Source organism: Punctularia strigosozonata (genome assembly GCF_000264995.1).
Source record: "Punctularia strigosozonata HHB-11173 SS5 unplaced genomic scaffold PUNSTscaffold_12, whole genome shotgun sequence".
In the NCBI taxonomy this organism is placed as follows: Eukaryota; Fungi; Basidiomycota; class Agaricomycetes; order Corticiales; family Punctulariaceae; genus Punctularia; species Punctularia strigosozonata.
Genome location: NW_006767444.1, coordinates 871,767 through 894,789, shown reverse-complemented (window position 1 = coordinate 894,789; position 23,023 = coordinate 871,767). Strand labels below are relative to the sequence as shown.

Here is a 23,023-nt window from a genome sequence, read left to right as displayed (position 1 = left end):
CGGGGACGTTTTCGGGAGGGCGAGGAAGGGTTGGAGATGGGCGACAAGGGGAGTGGTGGCGTCGGTTGGCGGCGTGTCGAGGGCGGTTCGGGTTCGGGAGCGGAAAGAGGTGATGGCAAAAGTGGCGCATCGGTTGTGACGTCCATAGCATCTGCGTTTGCTTCTGCCAGCTTGAACTTGAGCTGCTCAATGTGAGAGGGTATACTCTCCTCCTCCTCTTCCATAGGTTCGTCTTCGTTTTCGTCATCGGAATTTATGAAAACATCTTCCGGTATTGGTGCGTACACCAAAGGAATGGCGTCGTCGCGATCCTCCCGCAGGCCGTCCGCGAGGGCCGCTGCAAGCTACAGGGTCAACATGACGCGCTGCCCGTGTCCACGTCCGCGACTGACCCTTGAACTCGCGCAAGTCTTCGAGCCTGCGTCCCGAATAGACCGCGTAACGGTTAAGCTCCCTGCCCTCGCTCACGTAGTCGCTCAGTTCTTCTAAGTTCACGCCGAGATCCTCCAGGGCTCCAAGTGCGTCGCTTGGCGTAAGATCCGTGCGCCCGGCATGCTGCGCGTATCTGGCGCTCGTGGTGAGCAGCAGCGTGAGGTAACGTGAAAGGAGGTCGGTAAGCGCGAGCGAGGCCTGAGACGACGTGCGCGAGAAGGCGTGAGCGTGCAGCGTGCGGTGCGCTGCCGACTCGAGGAGCTTGAAGGCCGCGCCGTCCATCGCGGGCGGTCGTCAGCGTCGGGCGGGGCGGCGAGCGGGAGGGGGCTGCCACTCGGTGGTGGACGTTGAGAGCAGCGAGCGCGTGCCCTGCTGGGACCGCGGCGGGACCCGCGACACCCTTCGTCACTCAACGCTTCGAGCTTCGGCCCTTCTTCAATGCGCTATTCATGTGCGGACGATATTCTCTCGGTTTACCGGTGCTTTTATCATTCGCGACGTTAGCATTCCAAGCTCCAGCTGAATTGTACGCCTGTAGCGCCCCAGTATTCGACATGTAGTCGGTGATGCGTCGGACGCGTCGGACGAGGACCTCGAATGGATCGACGAGGACGCGTTCACTCCGCGACACAACATCGCGCCCCGCTCATACGCCCCTGTTCTTCGTCGCCGAAATGCTACCGACGGCCGTCTCAGCGACAAAGCGTCAAATGTTCCATATGTGATCCAGACAATGAAATGGGGATTGGTGCCGCACTGGTCGAAGCACGAAGATAAAAGCCTGAACACGACTAACGCGCGCATGGAGAACCTCGTGGGATTTGAGAGCGGTACTATGTGGAACAGCATAAAGGGAAAGAACCGATGTGCCGTCATCTGTGAAGGGTATTTACCGCCTCTTACCTTTCTTCGGGTGCTCACTAGTTCACCCGCAACGCCTGATTTGTAGGTACTTTGAGTGGCTCAAGAAGGGTAAAGACCGCCTACCCCACTTCACCAAGCACGCAGAGCAGGGCAAGCCGATGTTCCTAGCAGGCTTGTACGACTGCACTGTGCTCGAAGGCGAGAGCAAGCCTTTGTACACGTTCACAATCGTGACCACGGAAGCGAACGAGGAGTTCATGTGGCTCCATGATCGCCAGCCTGTCATACTGTCCAGCAAGGCGACACTGGATGCGTGGCTCGACACCTCGAGCCGGACATGGACACAGAAGCTGACCGAGATTGTGAAGTCATATCATGATACCGAGCATCCCCTTGAATGGCACGTTAAAGCCTTTTCTCTTCCTTGAGCCAAAGAAGTCCAATTGATGCATGCTTCCCAGTTATCCAGTGCCGAAGGAGGTGGGGAAAGTGGGGACGGAATCCGATAGTTTCATACGCCCTATCTCTCAACGGAAGGACGGGATCGAAGCGATGTTTGCCAAGGCCAAGGCCAAGTCCCCAAGGAAGATCACCTCCGCTTCGGGTGATGGACGGTCGTTCAACGCAGAACCTTCGTCTTCTGCGCCCGCGACCCCGATAAAAGTAACCAGCCACAAAAGACCTCGCTCCCATTCATCTTCGCCATCACCGGTCAAAACGGTCGATGAACTAGAATCTGAAGAGAAAGTAGAAAAATTGATTGCTTGGGATGATAGTGGACAGGTGGAATACATCGACGAGGTATGTACCCCATCCCCATTATTTCTCGCATGCTTTGGCTAAAAAGGGCCTTGCTACAGAAACCGGTGCCTGAAGCTAAATCATTACCTCCCGTGCCGCTTACTCCTACAAAAAAGCCTCGTAAATCGGGTGCTACGCCCAGTCCGAGGAAGAAGGCCAAGAAGGACGTGACCGCAAGCTCGGACGGCGTTCCCAAGATCACCCAATTCTTCAAGAAGGCTTGAAGATTGCACTCAGTCTATGGCATTGTTTGTTTTTCGTTGCTATCGCATGTTTTGCTGTGCTTTGTTCGTTCTTTGTATTCTAAATAATAGTGTATGTGCTCGCACATCTGTACGTTATCGTGTCTGTAATATAGATTCCACGCTTCAAATCTATCCCCGCCTCATTATCTCATTCTCGTTATTGCACTGGGCGTAGGCACCACTTCGTATATGCCGGCGCTTTCCGACCTCATGAAGAAGCTCGCGCGATCTCGATGAAGCGTTCGTTCCACATGCTGATCCCTATGGTCGTCTGTGACAGTATGTTCAGCGCCACACATGGGCGGAACATGTCGAAGATAGACACACCTTCAAGTACCAGCTGTCGTCCGATTCGAAATGCGGGAGGGCCGAAGGCGGGGCATCCAACGGAACTCCGAGGCGCTGAACAGGAACGTTTCAGTACATCTAGTCGATGGCTAGATATATATGACCGTGAACGCACCCGAGGAAGGACGGTACGGACCTCCTTTCGTCTTAGGTCGTTCCGTTCGAGAGCCTGCTCAAGACCCTCCTCGTTGAGATATGCCTCGAACGCTTCCGAGTTATCGTATAGTGCCGCGCAAACATGGTAATGAGCCGCCATGGCCCACGCCATCTCTGATAACTAGCTGATGAGTGCATCACCTCGAGCCCGACTTGGATGAACGACGCACGTGCATTATGGTTGTTGGAATCTGCGGTATCGTCGGTAACTGGTGGCATGGAGATCTGGGAGACGTATGAGCCTGCGGTCTGGGTCGGAGAACAAAGGTACGCGCCTTTCCAGACGAGAGCAGCTCTTCTAATATATTGCTAGCTTCGTCCGCATCGGGCTCGCCGTCCGGCCAACTCGAGAAATACCCAAGTATGCACGCATGCGGGCTATTCCTCAGCAGCCCTCCCCACGTCTCCAACGTCGGACCGACGCCGCCAAAGTCGAAGTCCATCATGTTCGACACGTCGATCCGATCGAACCTGAATTTCTTCGGGATGCCGAGCGGCCTGCGTTTCCCGTTGCACACGATCGACGCCGCGAGCGCGTTCGGTTCCGAGTTGAAGAGCTTGAACACCAGACGTAGGTTGGCCAGCCGTTCGGCGAACTGGACAAGCTGGTCCGTAACGTAGAAGTAGAAGCAGCCGTAGACGTCTTCCTCGTTGGCGCCGTAAGCTTTGCCGGCCTCGATGACGTCCTCGATGCTGCGCGCGTTTTGGTCAACTATGGGTCCCGATGAGAAGGGGTGACAATGATAGAGGACGTACTCCCAAGAGTTGAGCGGATCCGCGTCGGAAGTCTGAAGCCACTCCCCTTTAGGAGAGAAGAGCAGACGATTCGGAGACGGGTAATGAGTAAAGTGCGTGCCAAACGGTACAACGCAGCCGAATGAGCGGTACTCGCGTAGCGCTAACCGGTGGGACGGTCGAAGCCTGTAGTAGTGGCGGTCGTGGAGATCAATATGCGAGTCGTCGCGGAGTCTGGTGCAAAATAGGTCAAATACATGAAACGCCGCGGGCTACGCGAAGTAAACCCACCGATCTATGGAGTACTCAACAGCTGCCTCGCGGGATGAATACAAGTGGCCGGACGCGACGAGCGACGTGCACAGTGCGCGCACGTCTGCCGTTACTTCTACATGAAGCGCAGATGCGGCCCCCAAATTGACGTCATACCGATCCCCCGTGTGAACGCCAATGGCATGGATATAGTCGCCGTAGGTCATGCTGTACGAGTCGGGGATGAATGCAGAATACCACAGATGGTACGCGATATCTGCAAGGAGCCTCTTGTCCCCGGAGGCTCGGAGAGTTCGTAGTATCACGGCATTGCGCACAGTAATCCATGGATCACGGTCGTTGAGCACGATAGTCGTCTTCCCTTGGAAGTCGAGTGGGAGAGAATTCACTGTCTTTATAACGTTGCGAAGATCACCCGAGTCTGGCATCCATTGATTAGACATCACGCCAGGGCACGAGGCATAAACGGCATAAGCACGCACTTGCGAACATGAGGTTGAGACTGCCTACGGAAGTTCCCTCGTTTTGTGCGATATTTAGAACGTCGTATGCAGGCAAAGTGCCCCAGCTTCGCGTCCAGGGCATCAGAATGAAGCCAACCACCTTATCCTTGAAGAGACTCACAGAGTCAAGCGATGCCTTAGAGGATCCGAACCCTCCTGAGAGATGTCCGTTGACGCGGAGTATTCTGGCGTCCGCCCTTCTGTGACCCAGTGCGGCTTCCACCCCTTCCTTTTGTTTTTGCAGTCTACGATTTGATGTGAACGAGTGAGATCCAAAAGCGCACACCATGGTCTGACCTCTGGAATGTATCTTCCAATGTTTTGCCTGGCACTCCTGGTGGTGACGTACCCGGTAAGCATTCATCCAAGCCGCGATAGAAATAGTACGCGTACTTTGGAACAGTACTTGACTAATCTGCACGTAGAGCACGAGAAAAGGCCTTCCTTGTTGCATTCCGGGTCCGCCTTGTTCATTGGGTTCAGGTAGGCGCACGGCACTCGTTTTATAGACCAATCAGTGGTGGGAATGAGCGGCGAGAGGTCTGCCCAACTGATCTCATGAGCCTTCATCAACGCGGCGATGGGTTCCATATAGACCAGCCGATCCTTGTGGAACGCATAGATGCCCGCCTCGGTTCTCTCGCGCTCAAAAGCATCTAGGGCGTTCATGTGGGCGAGAAACTCGGCGGCCTTCTCCTTTTTGGTTTTCATACAGCTCACAGTCTTGGCGAGCTCCTCGATGGTCCTCATAGCGTCTTGGCGGACGACGACGGTGCGGCTGGTTGTAGAAAAGCGGCCGTCGAAAAAATTGGACGATTCACCGGCATACGGCGACAGGCCGCATTCCTGGCGCCAAGATCGGACACGATGCATTGCACGCAGCCAGAAGCAATTTGATAAAAGCGGCATTCATAGCGTTATAGCATTTTATGTACGACGAAGTCCAAGGTTCGAAAGCTGCGATTTTCAAGCCTTGTCGAGTATGATGGCATTTGTGGCCGTGCCAATGTTTAATCGAGCCCTGCTCCACGCCCTGTAGGCTGTAGCTGCAAGTACTGACGGTATATGAGACCTGGACGTCGGAAGAGAAGCGCGGGACGAATCCCTGCGAAACTTCGCTTCCAGCAGGTCGCCATGACGTCGGCGCCTGGGACACCCCGTCGTCATTTTCCAACCTTGATCTGGGCCCGATGCCTAATGCTTGATGCTGATACTAGGGCACTGTGCAGTACATAATATGCATAGTCGCGCATATTCCCTGCACATCCTGCTACGCTCATTACGACATGATGTACTCGAGTACACTGAGTACTTCACATCAAGTCACCTGAAGCCCGATATCGTCCTTCGATGTCCTATTTCGGCGCAAGGTGTGCGGTGAATGGAGATACCGTGCGATGTATATCATCACAAGGACCCGTATGCAAGAGCTCCGTCAATCACGGTCGCAGTCACCCTCGATCTCAGAATCTTGTGGACGGGCACGGTCATGATGTTGCCGTCTAGGACGACGAAGTCGGCCTTCTTCCCGGGCACGAGCGAGCCGAGCTCGCTCTCCGCAAACGACGCGTATGCCGCGTCGAGGGTCATCCCTTTCAAGGCCTGCTCCCGAGTGAGCTTTTCTGCGGGATACCTGCCACACGCCTATCAATGACGATCTCAAACGAGATGAAGGAGAGGTCCCGTACCATCCCTCATCCCCTGCTGGCGACTTCCCATCTGTAGATAAGCGTGACACCGCGGCGTAGAATCCGAGCAGCGGATTTATGCCCTCAACAGGGAAGTCGGACCCCAAGGGGAGTACCTTCACGGGTGACGCTCTAAGGAGACATTCGACTTAGACGCTGCTTATAATATGAGGAGAATCGAGCATACTGAAGCAAAGTTTGGTACGCGTACGCGCCCTTGATTCTTTCCGACCCCTGTCACCAACGTTGTTATTTAGGTAACGCTCAACCATCAGTACCCACCAAACGTGTTTCCGCATACCACATATCGCTCGTACTGCAAAAAAAATCGAAATCTCAGTGTTGCACCCCCAACGTACAGAACAAATCGACTTACGCATGGGTGGGCTGCACGCTCGTAATCACACCCAGCCTCCCAACGCGCTCTATATCGCTGAGCTGCATGATCTGCGCGTGTTCGATTCGGGGCCGCATCTCTGTTACGTTCGTGTTCATTCCGTATCCGAAGATCCCCGCGAGTGGCTTGCTGGCAAGAATATCCTCGAAGATGTCGAGCACCACCTTGTTGGCGCGGTCGCCGATGCAGTGAATGTTCTGCACGAAGACGGTTAAGCCGGATAGAAGGAATAAAAAAGCACGACTGACCACCTGGAACCCGTCTTTCCAGAACTTTTTCACCAGGGAAGAGAGGGCCTTCGGTGTGCTGCGCATGATACCGGTGGTATTGCTGTTGTCGGAGTAGGGCTCGAGGAGCGCTGCGCCCCACGATCCCAGTGCTCCTGCATACCAGGTTATGATGCGGCAGCGAACGAAGTGCGTCGTCCATACCATCCGTGAAGAGCTTGACGCTGCGGACGTTCAGGCGGGCATCCTTGCCATAGTTGAAGAGTTTCGGGATTTGCTTTCCCCAGTAATTATCGGAGTTGACGTTGCCCATGAGGTACAAACGGAGCTGGCAAGTCTTTCAAGATATACAAATTTGTCAAGAAAGAGCAAGCTCACTGGAAGATTACCCTCCTCGGCCTGTCTAAATGTCATTGAATATCGGATCAATGGCGGCAACGGGCTCATAACGTACTCGGCGAAGAACGCGATCCTGTCCGGTGACGACATGGCGTCATGTATTGAGGTCAATCCCACCGCCAGAGCGTCTTTGTACGTCCTCTCGGCATATTCGTGCAGCTCGCTCGGAGAAGAGGACGGAATGGGAATGAGGCCCATGGCGTTGTCGAGGAAGACACCTGGAGCTAGTATGAATCTCCGGACGAGTGAGCCACTTCTGACGCTCACCAGTAGGTTTGCCATCGACGCGGAGGATGGCCCCGCCATTGACAGTGTCCGGGAGATCTCCCATAAGATCCAACACCGTATTCGAGACCCATGACGCGTGTCCGTCTACACGAGACAACGCGATCGGCCGTCCGCGCAGCAATGGGTCGCTATCCAGATCGTTCTAGAGCGAGTACGCATCAGTGAAGTGTCGGTAAAGAGAGTCCAAACTGCTCACTGCCGTCGGGAATTCTTTGTTCTGCCATCTCGTCTGGTCCCAACCCATCCCTTGGATCCATCGGCTCGTGTCGTTCAGAACGTCAGGGCGGGAGAGTATATACTTCCGAACACGGTCAACGACCTCTGGGGAGCGTAAATTCAGCCAAAGGCACTCTGCGTAGAAAATCCGTGCGGCTCACCGGAGACCGAGCTGGAGCCTGCCAGCGGCAGTTGCATAGCGAACCCATAGTCGAGTACGTGAGCGTGCGCATCTGAAAGAGCCGTGGTCAGTCAAGAGACACCGGAGTTGAGCATAGAGACTCGCCTGCCAGCCCTGGAAGGACGACCGACCCAGACTTCACCTTATACACTGTAAGCTCCTCTGGAGAAACACCTCGCTCGGCGACGCGCGACTGCACTTCCTCTGTGAAAAAGCGTATAAGCCATGGTCCATACGACAATGAAGCGCAGGAACCGCACCGAACGCGCCCGTAGCAAGGATATATCCCTCGTTGATGCCTACGCATTCCACTCGAGGCGAAGCTTCGTCAACGGTCCATATGTCCTTCGAGTCTGAGCAGACAGCATAGGTCTGAGGAAGCGCCGTTCCTGCTACGCTCGGAGCGGTACCGAGGTTGTGGTACAGAGCAAAGGATGCAGACAACGCCAGAGAGATCCCAAGGAGAAGCCGTCGGGTTGTAGCAACTGGCGCCGGAGGAGGTACTTGCACGAGTTTCACGAAGACAGTCGGATCTCCCTCTCCCTTGCCCTCCATGGTCGACGTCGGTGATCAAGTCTACGCTCAACAAAGGCGACCTATGGCGAGGCACGCGAACAAGCTGCCATGAGGCTCTCACGTCCGAATCCATGTTTCCCGTGTGGCTTCGGCGCGGCGATAAGTACAGAAGAGTCGTACAGTAGTACTTGCTTCATCTTATTGCGCGTATCTTAGACCCGCTCCGTAAAGTGCAAGATATCTCGGACCGTATACTCAGCTCAGCACAAGAGTACTCCGGAGATCCACAAAACATATTGATCTCAACGCCTCTCGAGTCTCAGTCCACGGACTTCTCCTTCACCCTGCCATTCGCAGCGCCCGTAGTCCGTGACTGTGTCCCCGGTTGAACCGCGTCCTGTGTCAATTTGCGGACAGACATCTTTCTCGCCTTCGGATATGAAGGACTCCCAGCATCATGCATCCATTACTCGATATCACATCGCGGTTCAGACTCCTGATGACCCGACGGACTTCCGGGTAGGCATGACCTCAAGATGGAGGACATCGACGATAGAGGTCAGGCATGCTGTACAAATATATAGTAGGGTATGCTGGTCGTTCAGCGGCCACGAAAGCCAGCGAAGGTTCAAAAAATTGTTGAGGATCGATAGCACCGTCTCGAAAACCTCGTGCCATTCGCGCCAAGGCGCAAACCAACATCTTCCGCTACTCGACCGGCACAGAGCGCCGCCCTCCTGCAAATGCGCTACCGAACGGCAGCGAAACAACGCGGCGCATACTTCCCACTCTGCTCCAATGGGCCAACAGCAGCCAGCAGGGCCCAGCAAAGCAACTGTCGACCAGCGCCTCACCCAACGACCCGAAGATCAAGCTGGGGATACATCCAGCGACGAGAAGCTCGACGCCAGGCCAGCCAGCCACGAGGCCCGCCCGCGACCGAAGCAACTGCACGAAGATGATGTAAGATGAATCCTGACCTTTGAGCGCCAGAAACGGGACCAGCAGGAGCCATGCACAATCCACCGCTCGCCTTCGTCGATCATCGGCTGCGTCTCCCCGTGCGTAATCCGCCAACCAGCCACTGACACACCCATCGGAAGCCGTAGATCCCGCGCATCTACGCCAAGCGGTCGCTGACTCCCGGCAGTTCGAGGTGCAGGTCCCGCTGCTCCGCTCGTGGCTGACGAGCCAAACCAGATCCGGACCAAAGCGAGCCGAAACTCTGATGCGACGGGGCTGCGCAACTACGCGGCCCGATGCCCGTAGGTATCGCATCTGGCAGGATCTAGGAGCGTGTCCTCGCACGAGCGGGCCCAAGGCGGCGGGAGTGCAAAGCCAAGCAGTAGAGCGAAAAAATCTTGGCGGAGCGCGGGCGGCAACCTAAGGCAACGTCGGGCCTTCGCGATTGACGGCCTGGGAGAGCGTCAATCCGACTCACGGCCGAAGGGTCTCCGCGACGAGATCGATCGTGACGACCCGAGTGGCCGAATCTGGCGCGGTCAGGATGTGCGCCGCATCTAACTTCAAACTTGTGTGAGCAGCGTCGCGGGAGCGGGTAGCACCAGCGCTGTGGACAGTTCACAGCGCGCCTTCCGTCAAGGGAAGGGCACGATAAGGGGAACAGATGATGAGCATGAGGGAGCACGAGTTCATCGACAGCCGAAGCCGACACCTCATTCTCCAACACAGCGGCGCCTACGCATTCTGCCCAACTTCGTTGAGTCATTGAGTCCTCGGACCACACTTTCCGTTATGGGTCCTGTTGATCCGCGTGCAACGTCGCAGTCCTGTGATGGTCCACCGTCTACAGCGTCCCCTTAGCCATGCGGATTTGATTGCGCTAGCCAACGCTTTAGGGTCCCTGTCCGTCCGCCGTCTGAAGTCCCAGATGAACTGGTGACTTGCGAGGACGGTGGGGGCGACCCATGGCAAGCGATCCAGCTGAAAGGTTGCCAGGTGGGGAGCAGGCGCGCCGCATCCTGACCTGGCAGGCAGGGAAGATGCGCCACTCGAGGAGAGGTCGATAGATTGGATCCTGTGCGGAGTGCTCGGTATGTGTGCGGCACATATGCGAAGCTGTACCGTGATTCGAGTTCGATCGGAGGTTGCACAACCTAAAAGGCTGAGCGACAAGTGGCGGGTGAGAGAACCTGCGAGGTTCCGTACGAGTGCCACTTTGCGCAGATTGAATGACGAGACCGTGCTCAAGCGCGCGGGGAACTTGCTCCGGCCGTGCCCTCCATCATATCCGAGGGACGCATTCTCTGATGTTCGCGCACGCCTTGACCGCCACCACAATCGTATGATACGCAGCCATCCGACGTCGCCTTCTCGCGCCGAGCATCAGCGGATGCTACATTGAATAGCCCGAGAGGAGCACTGCGAGGCCAGGTCAGCGCCCACTCGACTACTCTGTGCGGAAGTAGCAGAGCCGGCGGAAGGCGCGAGGTCCCGAGGCGACGCGCCCGATATCCGTATGAGATGCGGAATGCGGAAAGTGGCAGCGACATGTTCCGGAGATGCGCGGTGGAGTTTCAGGGCCATCATCGCGAGCGACGGATGCACGAGCATGGAGGGTCTGTCATCACCGCGTCGAAGCCTTGGGGGTTTCAGTCGTACACCGTCGCAGTTGAAGCACGGGTCACGCTAGCCTGTCGCTCTTGACCACGAGAAGGTTCGCACGAGCAAGGGGGGGATCGCAATCATCGAGAGGGAGTCCTTAGGGTTAGAGCACACTCCACGACGGGAATGGACATGTTGGCTGGATGGGGACGCGAGGTTGGTGGCACAGGTGCGGGCGCGGCGGACAGGCCGCCTGGAGCGTTGAGGGCGGGGAAAGGTGTGGGTGCCGAGGATGACCAGCGGAGGGGCAGGACGTAGTTGTATCGAGGAAGGAGGTAAGGAGGGGCGACGTCGACGCGTCCGCTCGCGGTGTGCAAGTCGCGCTGCACGTGATCGATTGATCAGTCACGCGTTCGCGTAGTGACGCCCTTGTCTTTCAGGTCGATTTTGTGCACTGATACCGTCCTAAGCTATACGATAGGATATCTTCCAAGCAGTTTTTACATTAAAGCATGTATACGATCTGGCACCTCTTCTTGTTCATCCTTTCACCCTGGTAACGCTGGTCGCGAACTCGCTGTGATCACCTCCGTCGCCCCGGTCTTATACTGTATACGTCGAGACCTTCACCGGTGGCATAAATTTCTTGTTATCTTCCTCGGTGTTCTCGTCACCAACATCCACAGAGATGCTTGCCCTCGGTTCTTCGTCGTACACCACGTGGATCGCTTCATCAAGGTATGTTTCTTTCGCCGGAAAGAGCGTTGAACTGGCATAGTAAATCAGGGACGACACGATAAACTTGACAAATGTTTCATGTCAGTGTGTCACTCTGGAGAACGGACATGAGAAAAGGCGTACCCCAAATAACCACGCGATGTCAAACAAGTGTTTTGCGGACCCAACCTCGATGTTTGAGTTGATCGACTTGATTAGCCCAGGCACCGTCGGGGGTACAGAGCAGAGGAGCGCAAATGCTGCACGCCAATTCTGTGGCATCCCGTATGAGCTGATGAAAGGCGCGGCAGTGTTCGCGTTCGGAAAGACTCACCACGCCACCGACGTAGCGATATCGACCATGAGGCAGATACATCGCCGGAACATCGACTTTGCAGCGATGTACAAGCCAATACTGTTTGCGATCAATCACGTCAATCTAGACCTTGACCACAGGTTTAGTAGCATAGTAACGTACATCGGTCACCCTGAGGCAAATTCGGTTAGAGCGTCCACATCGACGAAAACATTCTAAGGTGATACATACATAATCCCTGCGAATGGACCCAGGAATACTGTGTATCCATTCATGAAGTTCAAGAACCCCGTAGCGTTGGCCAAAATCTCCCACGGAGCCATGGCCCAACCACCCAGGATCGCACAAATGACCTGTCCTCTTCTGATGTTTATATACTTGGGCAGGAGCGCGGTCATATCGTTGCCGGCCGAGAGTGAGTTTGCGGAAATGTTGGTCCCGAGTGTCGTAAGGACGAATGCGAACGAGGCAAAGAACGCAGCCGCGCGGTTGTCCCACTTGTCAATGAGGCGGAGAGGGTCCCAGAGGACCTCACCGTAGAGGTGGATGCCGGCACTGGTGACAGCCATACCGATGAAGCCGCAGAACGTGAAGGCGATAGGAATAATACCCAGTTGGATGAACTGACTGATACAGCATCTAAATTAGCGCCATGAGACGTTAACACCATGAACTTGACTTACGCTCGCTCGTCCTTGGCGTAACGCTGTGGCAACAGTCAGTAATGCATTGGCAGAACGGGCGCTAATTTCATGCAACGAACCGTGAAGTCAGGAATGTTGACAGTGAGCGTTGAATAAAGCCCGAGGGCAGAGTTGAGTGCGGCGAGCCATGCCCAGGAAAGATCCGAGCCGCTGATGCTGCTGTGCTGTACGAATAATCCTCCTGGAGATTTGGAAGGCACCTGGAGTATAATCAGTCATACGACCCACGCCCTAAGCTACGAGTGCTTGCCTTGACGAAAGACCATATCAACATCGCAAGCCAGGCACAAGGGACCACAATTCCCTTCACGACAAACAACCAGCGAATGTTCTGAGGAGACACGAACATCAGGGGGAATTGGACGAGCCAATAGATGAAATAGCAGATCATCCCTGGGTTCCCGGAACAGGTTACGGCTCATCAGTGATTCAAAATGTCGTTATAAAGGACAAACTACCTACCGGATGTTGTGATGTTACTGCCGGAAGGCAGGCCATTCTGGAGGTGTGCAAGCGAAGGCCAAATCGCTTTGAGCATCTATACAAGGATCAGGCGACCGACCGGAATAGTGATATCACGCTTGCCTGATAGACGCACTCGCCCCCCGAAAAGGTTTGAATGCCTGGATCAGAATTGTTGAGATGGGGGATGTTGACTGTATGAACACGATGCTCACCAAACCAGAACATGCTGAGAACGACACGGCTAATGACTGAGAAGTAGGAGAAGTAGAAACCAAAAGAACTGCGGTTCATCACTGGAAAGGGGACATGCAATCGAGCTCCGATCGTGCCATTGGCAACCATAACGATCGAGAGGATGATGTGGCCAAGCGCAATTGCAGGTAGAGCTTGGCGCCTGGGAGCTCGAATGGTCAATGACGCCGGAGTACCAGACGATATGCTAGCTATCACGCGTACCATGTGAGACCAATAGCAATCATGGAGCTACATTTCCACCGCTGCTTGTCAATGGGCAGACACCATCGAGTCTATAGTGTGGAGCACTCACGAAGCGAGCTCCCAAACCGCTACATTGGTGGCATCTTGGGGCGCAGAGCAACGTGAGTCGGTACTGGGTGAAAAAGGTCCTTATACCTCAGACTCACCTGAAATCTAAGGAGCAGATTTATTCAGGTCGCGGCCAAGATCCGCCAGCGTTGATATGCTTACCCAATACATAACATAATTGAAGGACGACCAAGTCCTCAGGTGCGGAGGGACAGGTTCCATATCCTTGTTGCTCCATCCTTTTCCTGCGGGGTCGCCTGCATCAGGTTCGAGCTCCCAATTAGATGCCTTTAACCAGGATGCCATGGTCAAGTTGTTATGATGGGGGAAGAGAACGAGTATAAGGTGAAGAGTAGACCAGCATGAGCGGGTTCTTCTTGAAGATAAGACGGAGCGGGCGACCGCGCGCGCTGCGTGGTCTTTTTTCGACTGTTGTAACTCTCATGGTACCTTCTGCTCCCCTCGAGAAGTGCGGCCGGACGAAAGGTACGGTTATAAGTAAACCACACAGCCACATCGGACTCAGCATTGACCATCGCGGTAGTCGCGCAATCCATTCGGTCCACCTCCGTAATGTCGTTGCCGATGCGGACGCGACGAACAGTTGTCCGTGGGGATGCCGAAAAACGCTCCACCTCAGTAATCAACCGGTAGCCAGGTCTCGAAGCTCATACTATGCCGAGGGAGAAAGAGAGCAATGAAGGACAGGAACGCGTTTGACAGACCGCAATGTCAAAGAGTTACACGTGACCAAGTCCACATAGCCGGTTTGAGATTCCAGTTCGCGTCCCTACGGTGCTCCCCCCCTCGAAAGATACAACCGATATTCAGCCTATCCAAGACTCCTGTAGCTCCGTCACGCCATGCCTACAGCAAGAGCGCCACAACCTCCGTTAGGTCAACATCAACCTACGCCTGGGTCTCGGGACAACTCCGTTCCATCCTCAAACTCCGCGAAGCCGTCGGCAACGCCTGATAGCCGTCTTGCGCCCTCTCGAGGCAAAGTCAGTGACTGCCACTCCATCCTGGTTATGCGCGCACTGCGAGTACTCATGTCATATTTAGCGGCCGCCGGTTGAGCTAGCGATATCGCGTTTACTACTCTCTATCAAGACCTTGCTCGAATACCTGACTCTATGGGTCCAGTTCAAGAAAACAAATTCGGAAATCAGCGGCGTATATTTGCAGATTGCGAGCAACATATATGCAGTAGTATCTGCATTTGTTACTTATGATATCGACATGAGGCGAGTATTGCGATCCGCAAGGGGGAGATATTTGTATTCAATGATGGTTTAGTGTTTTGCTATCCATCCCAGGTGACCTCCGCCCCGCCGTTGACAACTGTCTTTCTGAGGAAACCACGCCGGAGAATCTCGGCAGACACCTATCAACTACTATTCGGGATGTTATCACACGTCTACTCCAGGGGATGCGCCATGCGCAGAAGGAATATAGGCAAAAGATCGCGGCTAACACCTCCGTCACTCCAAGAATCGCCATGTAGTCATTCATTCCTCATCGACGATAAGATATATCATGTCACATTGACGGACCACACATCTTATAAGATTCGTTCTATCCACCTGTTCCTAAGACGGTCCTCGAACTCTGGAGATGAACACGGCACTTCGGTTTCAGACCATACGGGTAGAAACCTGCGACGTAGGCATGAACTTCTCGACCTCCCCTTCTTGTGACTTCTCTTCGTCGTTATCCGCCGACGGGGTCCCGTCCTTCTCTTCATCGTACAGGACGTAGATGGCCTCCTCGAGGTACGTCTCCTTAGCCGGGAAGAACGTAGAAGCAGCATAGTAAACCACGGATGCAACAACGAACTATGATTGTACACGGTCAACAGAGTTGGCTTGGCGAGATTGTAAATCGTCGCAAAACATACCCCAAAGAGCCAGGCGATATCGAAGAGGTGTACCGCATTCCCCACATTGATGTTCGTGTTTATAGAGTTAATCAATCCTGGCATCGTCGGTGGGACCGAGCAGAGGAGTGCCAACGCTGCCCGCCAGTTCTATGCACTTGTGTAAGAGCTATTGCGACGTCCGATGATCAGTGGCACTCACAACACCGCCTATGTAGCGATAGCGGCCCTGCGGCAGGTACATCGCCGGTACGTCAACCTTGCAGCGATGGATGAGCCAGTACTGGGTGTAGTGAAGAATGTCATTCTGTGAACAATATAGCCGCATAGACAAAAGAAAAACGTACGTCTGTCACCCTATGAAATGATCAGACTACGAGCAACGAGTATGAAGCATCGAGACGTACATGATTCCTGCGAACGGCCCCAGGAATACGGTATACCCATTCATGAAGCTTAAGAATCCCGTCGCATTGGCCAGGATCTCCCAAGGCGCCAGGGCCCATCCTCCAAGGATAGCGCAGATCACCTGTCCGCGTCGGATGTTGATGTACTTGGGGAGAAGAGCGGCCATATCGTTGCCAGCAGAAAGCGAGTTTGCAGATATGTTGGTACCGAGAGTGGCCAGGACGAAAGCGAAGGAGGCGAAGAAGGCCGCAGCGCGGTTGTCCCATTTGTCGATAAGTCGAAGCGGGTCCCATAGAACCTCACCGTAGAGGTGGATGCCCGCGCTGGTGACGGCCATGCCGATGAAACCGCAAAAAGTGAAAGCAACGGGGATAATCCCTAACTGGATGTATTGCCTGTGGTGCGAAGTCAGCTACTGAAAGTCATGTTCGCAGATCCAAACGCGGCTTACGCTCGCTCATCCTTTGCGTATCGCTAAGTTGTACAATGTCAGCATCACGTCGAAACGTTTTGGGAATAGTATACAACTGACTGTGAAATCAGGAATATTGACAGCTAACGTCGAGTATATCCCAAGCGCAGAGTTCAGCGCACTCAGCCAAGCCCAAGATAGTTTGGATCCGTGCAGGCTGCTACGTTGCGCGAACAATCCTTCGGAAGATTCAGAAGGTACCTAGATGGTGTTAGCTCAAAGACCGAGCCCAGGCACACGCTGACTTGCCTTGATGAAGGACCAGATTAACATGGCAAGCCAGGCACAGGGGACGATGATGCCCTTGGCAGTGAAGAGGTAGCGAATCTTTTGGGGTGAGACCAGCATGAGCGGGAATTGAATGAGCCAGTACAGGAAGTAGCACATCATTCCTGTTTGCCACGAAGAAATTTGAGATAGTACAAACGAACCACATATAAGAAACGTGCCTGAAGTCGTTATGTTAGCACCAGCAGGGAGGTCGTTGTGCAGGTGCGCGAGAGATGGCCATATCGCTTTCAGCATTTGATACACGCACTCGCTGCCCGTGTACGTTTGGATGCCTGCGGGACGTGTTCGGAGCTTGTTTAATGACTGCATTCGACAATATAACGAGATGAACCCCACCGAACCAGAACATGCTCAGCACCACTCGGCTGATGACTGAGAAGTAGGAGAAGTAAAACCCAAAAGAGCTGCGGTTCAGCACCGGGAACGGGACGTGCAGTCGTGCTCCTATCGTGCCGTTGGCAACCATCACCACAGAAATGATAATGTGACCAAGGGCAATAGCAGGGAGAGCTTGACGCCTACGCGCTTCCACATTGAGCGGGCGTTCACGAAGAGGGCGTGTGCACGTACCATGAGAGTCCGATAGCGATCATGGAGCTGTAGCAGGGAAGCTTCAGGACCCTTTCCGCTTGCGACATGCAACTCAGTGTACGTACGACGCGAGCTCCCAGACAGCAACGTTGGTGGCATCTGGGTGGTAGGGTTTCATTAGCGACCAACTTGAAGTGCGGCAGCATTGCCAAGGGCATGCTAACCTGATATCTAAGGTACAATAAGTTGTCGGCGTGTAGAAAACAGGCTGAGAGCATACCCAATACATGACATAGTTGAACGACGACCAAGTCCGCAAATGCGGAGGGACAGGCTCCATATCCTTGTTGCTCCATCCCTTGCCTGCGGGATCTCCGGCATCAGGCTCAAGCTCCCATGTTGAGGCCTTCAACCACGATGCCATGTCGGTTTGAACGAGGAAGGGTCAGAGGCAAAGGCAAGAGGAGGCCGATAACATGGGATGGGGGACCGCGAGTGTTCCATGTCCATTTTCCGACAGATATCCCTCGCTCTTTCCGAGAAGCACGGCGGAGGGAAGAGATAAGGGAGCGGCACAGCCACGATCCCGTACCCTCGACCGAACGACCGCCGCGGGCCAGGATGTTCAAAGCACCATATCCTCCGTATGACCCGACCGACAAGAACTGGTACGCTCGGTGTTAGGAGTAGCAGCAAATCTCATTTCTGACCTGAACCGCTCTTCAGTTTCTCGTGTGTGATCCGTCACGATGGTCACTTAACGGAAGTCCTGATCCATCGTGGCGCAGCTACGAAACCGTGTACAAGAGATGGCCAATCATCCTCACTGGCATAATCGACCACCTTCATCGACTCAATCATGACTGTGCTATGGAGATGCAACAGGACATCGCAGACGACAAGCGCGCAGAGCTCGACGTCCGCGTCCAGGCTAGCAAGGATATCATCGGCACAATCAGCAAACTGAAGTATCAGATGGCAAGAGATCACAAACTGGAGTGCGTAACCTAAACTATCTGTCGTGTCAGCTTCTTAACATACTGTGTAGACTCATTCCGTCCGACAATGAGCCTTTCGTGGAGCTTTATAACACGGAACTTGCCGAACTCAGCCAGAGTAATAAGGATACTTGGTTCACCGCTCCCTGGCTTTACGCAGAGTGAGGCATGTCCTGCATTGTGTTGAAGATTTAGGCTGATCTTGTTCTCAGATGTTATTTGTACGCGCTCACTACGATTCTAGCATCGGACATCCTCGCTGAGCTCCGACCAGATACCGCCTTCTCCGTTCGTGGTTCACGACGTCTCCTTCCATGTTTTGGCAATCGTTCGACCCCTTCTTCGGTCAGAAGATGGATACGCTCAAGAGCAGTGGCGACGCCATATATCGTGCGCATTAACTATACCTCGAAGCGCGAATGCCTTTTGAACCTTTATGCATAGAACTCGCCACTACCCTGCACGAAGTTAGCGAGGAGAAGGATACCCTCGAGTCTGATCCCGACAAACTCGGCGTCTTGTTCAAAGAGATGGTTCAGATGTGCCTGTGGTTCGGTTTTTTCTGGCGTTGTCATACCATCATGTCCCTGACGTTCTGCTCAGGGGGAATGCGACCGATCTATCATTATTGACAAATCCCAGCCACGCTGATATCCAAGATCTCCAGTCCGTGGGACGTGACGCTCAGGAGAAGAGGAAAGGTATGTCCGCCCACTTTCGTAGCCACCAACGATGGCTCACGCACTCTGTGACAGATTTCATCCTGCGCGACGACCAAGACACGGTTTGGGCGCACCTGAAGACCTTGAAAGGCGGCAGGGTCGATTTTGCACTTGATAATGGTACACAGTTTTCGTGAAGACGATCATGTTCCACACGTGTTGATCCCTATTCTTGTAGCGGGCTACGAGGTACGATTGCGAACGTTGTGGCCCTAGTGTGCGCTCAACAGCTGGACTATTTTCAGCTGTTCACAGACTTCGTCTTTGCCGATTTCCTTGTTACCTACACGCCTTACGTCTCCCGAGTTGTCTTCCAGTACGTCTTCTCCAGTCTTCTCTGTGATCTCTGTGAACGTTCACTCTTTACTCTTACAGCCCGAAACTTATCCCCTGGTTTGTTTCAGATGTCACCCCTCCGGACTTCCGCGCCTTGATTGAATCTCTGTCGGACCCGTCCTTCTTCCCCCCTTCCAACCGTGAAACGGCCGAGCAGTCGAAGGCACACGTAGAAGCCATGGTCTCTAGATGGAAGCGATATATCGACGAAGGCAAATTTGCGCTCTCTGTGCCAGCCGATACACCTCTTGGTCCTAGGGGCGTAACGGAAGGGGATGTCGTGAAGAAAGGAGGGTTCTGGACGCAGCCATATGCTTATTGGGATATGAAGGAGCGAGCAACCGAGCTCTGGGAGGAGCTTGCTAAGGAGAGCGGACTGGTGATATTCAAGGTGAAAATGTTCTTGTCCACTCATATGACGATGAATGTTGATGTAATAATGCTTAGGGTGACCTCCAGTGAGTGCGGTGCAAACATATCTGGGCATTTCTGATTGTGACGATCACGAGCAGCTATAGAAAGTGGGTAACGCGTTTTTGATCCTCAGAGATCAAGCTCATAATCATCTCACTCTAGGTTGACGGGCGACGTTCGGTGGCCTGCCTTCACGCCCTGGGAGACTGCCATAGGTAAACTCGTAGCGACGCCGTCTGCACGCTTGTTAACTGATCGATCGTCCTGCAGGCCCGTTGGCGGGTAGCTTCCCCATCCTGAGCTTACGCACGAGCAAGGCGGATGTTGTTGCTGGCGTAAACGGCGAAGTGGCTGACAAGCTCGACCAAGAGCAGGGGAATAAGTGGCGTGTTAACGGGAAGTAAGTGAACGTTTCACGATGTCTATCCTTCATTTGAGCTGATGAGAGCGACAGATATGCCCTCATATCGTTCTGTCCGGCGAAGAAACAGACTTGAAGGACTCTCGGTTAGATGCACATGTCCATGGTCACAAGAAGTCCCTATATGTCCTTTGACAATTGACACACGCAAAACCGATACAAGATGTGATGGAGTTATGGTTAAGCCTGACCTTAGCACAGTCGACAAGCATGTCGATCTCGAGCACATTCATCCCGATACCTTCCCCGCCCTTGCTACTTGGAATGCTATCGTATAACAAGGTCCAGGGTGATCGCATATGCAATTGGTACATGATTGTTTATCCGTGCCCACATTGTGTGGGTACCTCAAGGTGGGTCGCCAACTCGCTCAGTATCATCTAACCCGCCTCGGACCCGCATGGGCGGTCGACGTGCTACTTCTTCGTACGCTCCTTGGTCAAGCTTGTGCTGCTCCCGAAGTTTCTTCCCGATCGCGTACGCGTTGTATAACTTTCGCGGCAAGGAAGGGCCCTTCTATCGTTCATAACACACGTAGGTCACCGACGAGAGCATTCACGTTCACGGAAACTATCTCGTTAGTGCTCGGCAATGGTGTCCAAGGTTGCAGTCACAGGGGTGAGGCTTGATGTCCTGCATTTCATGTTAACTACACTGAAAGATTCCTACCACAGGGAACTGGCGCGACCCTCGGTCTTCCCGTAGTCGAACAACTGGTTGCAGCGAAGTTCGACGTCATCGTCCTCTCTCGTACCGATACTCCCTCCGGCATCCCAGCGGGTGTCACCGCTCGCAGGGTCGACTACGATTCGGTCGCATCGCTTACCGCCGCGCTGAGGGATGTCGACGGGGTCGTCTCGACCGTCGGCGGCGGCGCTCTTTCCGGGCAGAAGAAGATCATCGACGCGGCGGTCGCCGCGGGCGTGCAGCGATTCCTGCCCTCGGAGTTCGGCAACGACCTTCAGCAGCCCGCGGTCCGGGCGCTTCCCGTGTACGCGTCCAAGGTCGAGGTGCAGGAGTACCTGGAGAAGGCGAGCGCCACGTCGAGCCTCACGTACGCCGTCGTCAACTGCGGCCCGTTCCTCAATTGTGGGATCTACACCGGCTTCCTGCTGGGCTCGATGAAAGAGCGGAAGGTGGAGATCTACGAGGGCGGGGCGAAGAAGCTGAGCGCGACTACCCTCGCGACTGTCGGCAAGGGCGTCGTGGGCGTGCTACGCCACCTCGAGGAGACGAAGAACCGCACGGTGTACTTCCACGACGCGGCCATAAGCCAAAGCCAGATAGTCGACATCGCGAAGGAGTTGGCGCCTGGGGAGGAGTAGCAGATCACGGAGAGCAAGGCGGTGGACCTGAAGGCGAAGGTGGACGCGAAGCTCGCGCAGGGTATATTCGACCATGACGCGGCGATCTGGATGGTGAAGTGCTCGTTGTTTGGAGAAGGATTCCAACCTCTGCTGAAGAAATTGGACAATGAGCTGCTTGGTATTAAGACGATGTCTGAAGAGGAGTTGAGGGGGATTGTGAAGTCCGCCTTACAATGACCAGAAATCTGCACTCGATATCGTTGCGCGCCTTCTGTGTCAACTCTTACTATCACTAAGGCGAAGAATATGATGCATATACGCGAACTGTACTTCGTGGCAGACTAGAGAGACAGTTCGGCTATTCCGGTGGTCCGATGCGGCGATCTAAAAATAGGCCACGACGAACCCGGGATGATGGCGCTGCTCAGTGGGACCTCATCCTCGTCTTACGGTCTTACTTGCCTGTTTGACGACTCTCTTCGTATCCGATCGTCATGTCCCCGTTCGATCTCTTTGATTTCTCTGCGTGGTTGGAACGAAAAGATCCGGGACATCGATGGCAAATTGAGCCCGTCGAAGGTGGCCTCGTCAACGTCGTCGTGCGTGCTACACATACATCGCAAGGATCGTCATCGGGAGCGAAGTCAGCGTTTGCGCCCCGGGAGACGCTCATCTTGAAGTACGCGCCGCCTTTCGTCGCTGCCCTCGGACCCGCCGTCCCCTTCTCCGAGTTCCGCCAGGTGATCGAGTCGAGGGCGCTGGAGCTGCTGGGAACGAAGTTTACGCCCCCGGGCAACGTTCGATTCTCTCGGCTGCTCGAGTTCGATAAGGATGCGCACGTCCTGGTGCTCGAAGATTTGGGCACGGACATGGTGACGCTGGACCGTTGGCTGGCGACCCATCCCGCCGAGGACGTTGCCAAGGCGCTGGGCACCGAGCTTGGCACGTTCTTCGCGCACCTGCACACGACCGCGGAGCTCGCGGACGATCCGAGGAGCTTCGAGAGCCCCGACTCGCAGAAGATGATATCGAGCCAGATCGTGGAGAGCATCCAGGAGCACCTGTCGCAGTGGGGCGTGGAGGACGCAATCGAGCTGGCGGCGGTCATCCGGGAGGCGTACGTGTCGCTGAGCGTTCCTCAGGATCGGCTCGTGTTCCAGGTCGGGGACCTGTGGCCGGGCAGTGTGATGGTGTCCAACGATGGGAAGAGGAGCGCGGTTATAGATTGGGAGTTTGCGGGCCCAGGGCGACCTCTGGGTGGCATGGCGCAACTGGGTGCGTTCGAGCGACGGCTATCCGTTGATGATACGCATACCGACGCAGAACATAGCTGCCCATCTCCGTATACAGCTGTTGGCCGCGCCCGAGGCCAGTCCCCTGGCGGACCGTATCGCGACGTTCGCGCGTGCTCTATTTGCGTCTTACCGAGAAGGCGCCGAAACGAGGCGCGCGGGGTGGCTAAACGAAGACGTTCGGGACGAGGTCGTCAGGCTGGCGTGGATACTGCACGGGCGCGAAATTATCAACAACGCTTGCGAGATAGAGCAGTACGACGTGCGGCTGAACGTGACGGACAAGGCGGTCCGGCGGAAGATGGTCGAAACGGGGGCATGGTACGTGAGAGCATGCGGCAGTGGAGAAGTTGATAGACAAGCACTGGAG

At 54.7% G+C, this 23,023-nt stretch overlaps 8 protein-coding genes across 8 annotated transcripts; 4 read left to right on the top strand and 4 right to left on the bottom strand.

Annotated features, from left to right (window-relative positions):
* Window positions 1–881: 881 nt before the first annotated feature.
* PUNSTDRAFT_137384 (DUF159-domain-containing protein) lies at window positions 882–2,321 on the top strand (the record flags this gene model as incomplete). Its single annotated transcript, XM_007387027.1, has 5 exons — window positions 882–911; window positions 971–1,317; window positions 1,382–1,663; window positions 1,758–2,097; window positions 2,157–2,321. 5 exons carry the CDS (start codon window positions 882–884, stop codon window positions 2,319–2,321), a joined length of 1,164 nt encoding a protein of 387 aa, XP_007387089.1.
* Window positions 2,322–2,550: 229 nt separating this feature from the next.
* On the bottom strand, window positions 2,551–5,107 carry PUNSTDRAFT_145782 (uncharacterized protein; the record flags this gene model as incomplete). Its single annotated transcript, XM_007387026.1, has 11 exons — window positions 2,551–2,613; window positions 2,670–2,744; window positions 2,806–2,960; window positions 3,017–3,071; window positions 3,110–3,539; window positions 3,603–3,815; window positions 3,873–4,275; window positions 4,337–4,422; window positions 4,479–4,602; window positions 4,655–4,691; window positions 4,751–5,107. The coding sequence occupies 11 exons, from the start codon at window positions 5,105–5,107 to the stop codon at window positions 2,551–2,553; spliced, it is 1,998 nt and encodes a 665-aa protein (XP_007387088.1).
* Window positions 5,108–5,585: 478 nt separating this feature from the next.
* PUNSTDRAFT_145781 (uncharacterized protein) lies at window positions 5,586–8,308 on the bottom strand (the record flags this gene model as incomplete). The annotated part of the gene is made up of 14 exons (XM_007387025.1): window positions 5,586–5,990; window positions 6,046–6,177; window positions 6,233–6,279; window positions 6,328–6,361; window positions 6,422–6,639; window positions 6,691–6,824; window positions 6,874–6,997; window positions 7,048–7,072; window positions 7,124–7,286; window positions 7,336–7,498; window positions 7,553–7,677; window positions 7,734–7,805; window positions 7,859–7,957; window positions 8,014–8,308. 14 exons carry the CDS (start codon window positions 8,306–8,308, stop codon window positions 5,765–5,767), a joined length of 1,857 nt encoding a protein of 618 aa, XP_007387087.1. The 3' UTR covers window positions 5,586–5,764.
* Window positions 8,309–10,974: 2,666 nt separating this feature from the next.
* On the bottom strand, window positions 10,975–13,888 carry PUNSTDRAFT_137381 (cytosine-purine permease; the record flags this gene model as incomplete). The annotated part of the gene is made up of 16 exons (XM_007387024.1): window positions 10,975–11,217; window positions 11,465–11,635; window positions 11,696–11,824; window positions 11,886–11,966; window positions 12,030–12,039; window positions 12,099–12,494; window positions 12,551–12,573; window positions 12,631–12,771; window positions 12,828–12,964; window positions 13,034–13,109; window positions 13,166–13,194; window positions 13,249–13,430; window positions 13,493–13,519; window positions 13,584–13,617; window positions 13,681–13,687; window positions 13,745–13,888. The coding sequence occupies 16 exons, from the start codon at window positions 13,886–13,888 to the stop codon at window positions 10,975–10,977; spliced, it is 1,830 nt and encodes a 609-aa protein (XP_007387086.1).
* A 1,053-nt stretch (window positions 13,889–14,941) lies between these two features.
* PUNSTDRAFT_54729 (NCS1 nucleoside transporter family) lies at window positions 14,942–17,649 on the bottom strand. The gene is made up of 12 exons (XM_007387023.1): window positions 17,440–17,649; window positions 17,289–17,325; window positions 17,203–17,229; window positions 16,969–17,150; window positions 16,591–16,904; window positions 16,402–16,542; window positions 16,321–16,343; window positions 15,869–16,264; window positions 15,809–15,818; window positions 15,664–15,744; window positions 15,483–15,611; window positions 14,942–15,420 (listed from the first exon to the last, which is right to left on the bottom strand). The coding sequence occupies exons 1-12, from the start codon at window positions 17,585–17,587 to the stop codon at window positions 15,220–15,222; spliced, it is 1,689 nt and encodes a 562-aa protein (XP_007387085.1). The 5' UTR covers window positions 17,588–17,649; the 3' UTR covers window positions 14,942–15,219.
* Window positions 17,650–17,784: 135 nt separating this feature from the next.
* PUNSTDRAFT_145779 (DUF89-domain-containing protein) lies at window positions 17,785–20,335 on the top strand (the record flags this gene model as incomplete). Its single annotated transcript, XM_007387022.1, has 17 exons — window positions 17,785–17,831; window positions 17,890–17,895; window positions 17,952–18,161; window positions 18,212–18,322; window positions 18,374–18,382; window positions 18,436–18,551; window positions 18,606–18,711; window positions 18,765–18,862; window positions 18,917–19,003; window positions 19,062–19,072; window positions 19,129–19,199; window positions 19,259–19,610; window positions 19,667–19,677; window positions 19,732–19,740; window positions 19,796–19,848; window positions 19,904–20,033; window positions 20,088–20,335. The coding sequence occupies 17 exons, from the start codon at window positions 17,785–17,787 to the stop codon at window positions 20,128–20,130; spliced, it is 1,470 nt and encodes a 489-aa protein (XP_007387084.1). The 3' UTR covers window positions 20,131–20,335.
* Window positions 20,336–20,645: 310 nt separating this feature from the next.
* Window positions 20,646–21,379, top strand: PUNSTDRAFT_137378 (NAD(P)-binding protein; the record flags this gene model as incomplete). The annotated part of the gene is made up of 2 exons (XM_007387021.1): window positions 20,646–20,672; window positions 20,729–21,379. 2 exons carry the CDS (start codon window positions 20,646–20,648, stop codon window positions 21,377–21,379), a joined length of 678 nt encoding a protein of 225 aa, XP_007387083.1.
* A 494-nt stretch (window positions 21,380–21,873) lies between these two features.
* Window positions 21,874–22,635, top strand: PUNSTDRAFT_19469 (uncharacterized protein; the record flags this gene model as incomplete). The annotated part of the gene is made up of 2 exons (XM_007387020.1): window positions 21,874–22,101; window positions 22,285–22,635. Coding segments are annotated over 2 exons (579 nt in total), but the record flags the coding sequence as incomplete, so codon positions are not given.
* Window positions 22,636–23,023: the final 388 nt, after the last annotated feature.

Bases quoted from the DNA above. Each gene is read 5' to 3' on its own strand.
- PUNSTDRAFT_54729 (XM_007387023.1), bottom strand. From the start codon at position 17,587: ATGGCATCGTGGTTGAAGGCCTCAACATGGGAGCTTGAGCCTGATGCC. The intron at 16,905-16,968 runs GTGGGGTTCATC...CACGTCCCGCAG, and splicing joins GCTGAGCATGTTCTGGTTCG to GCATCCAAACGTACACGGGC. The intron at 16,344-16,401 runs GTCAGTTGTATA...TGTACAACTTAG, and splicing joins TCAATATTCCTGATTTCACA to CGATACGCAAAGGATGAGCG.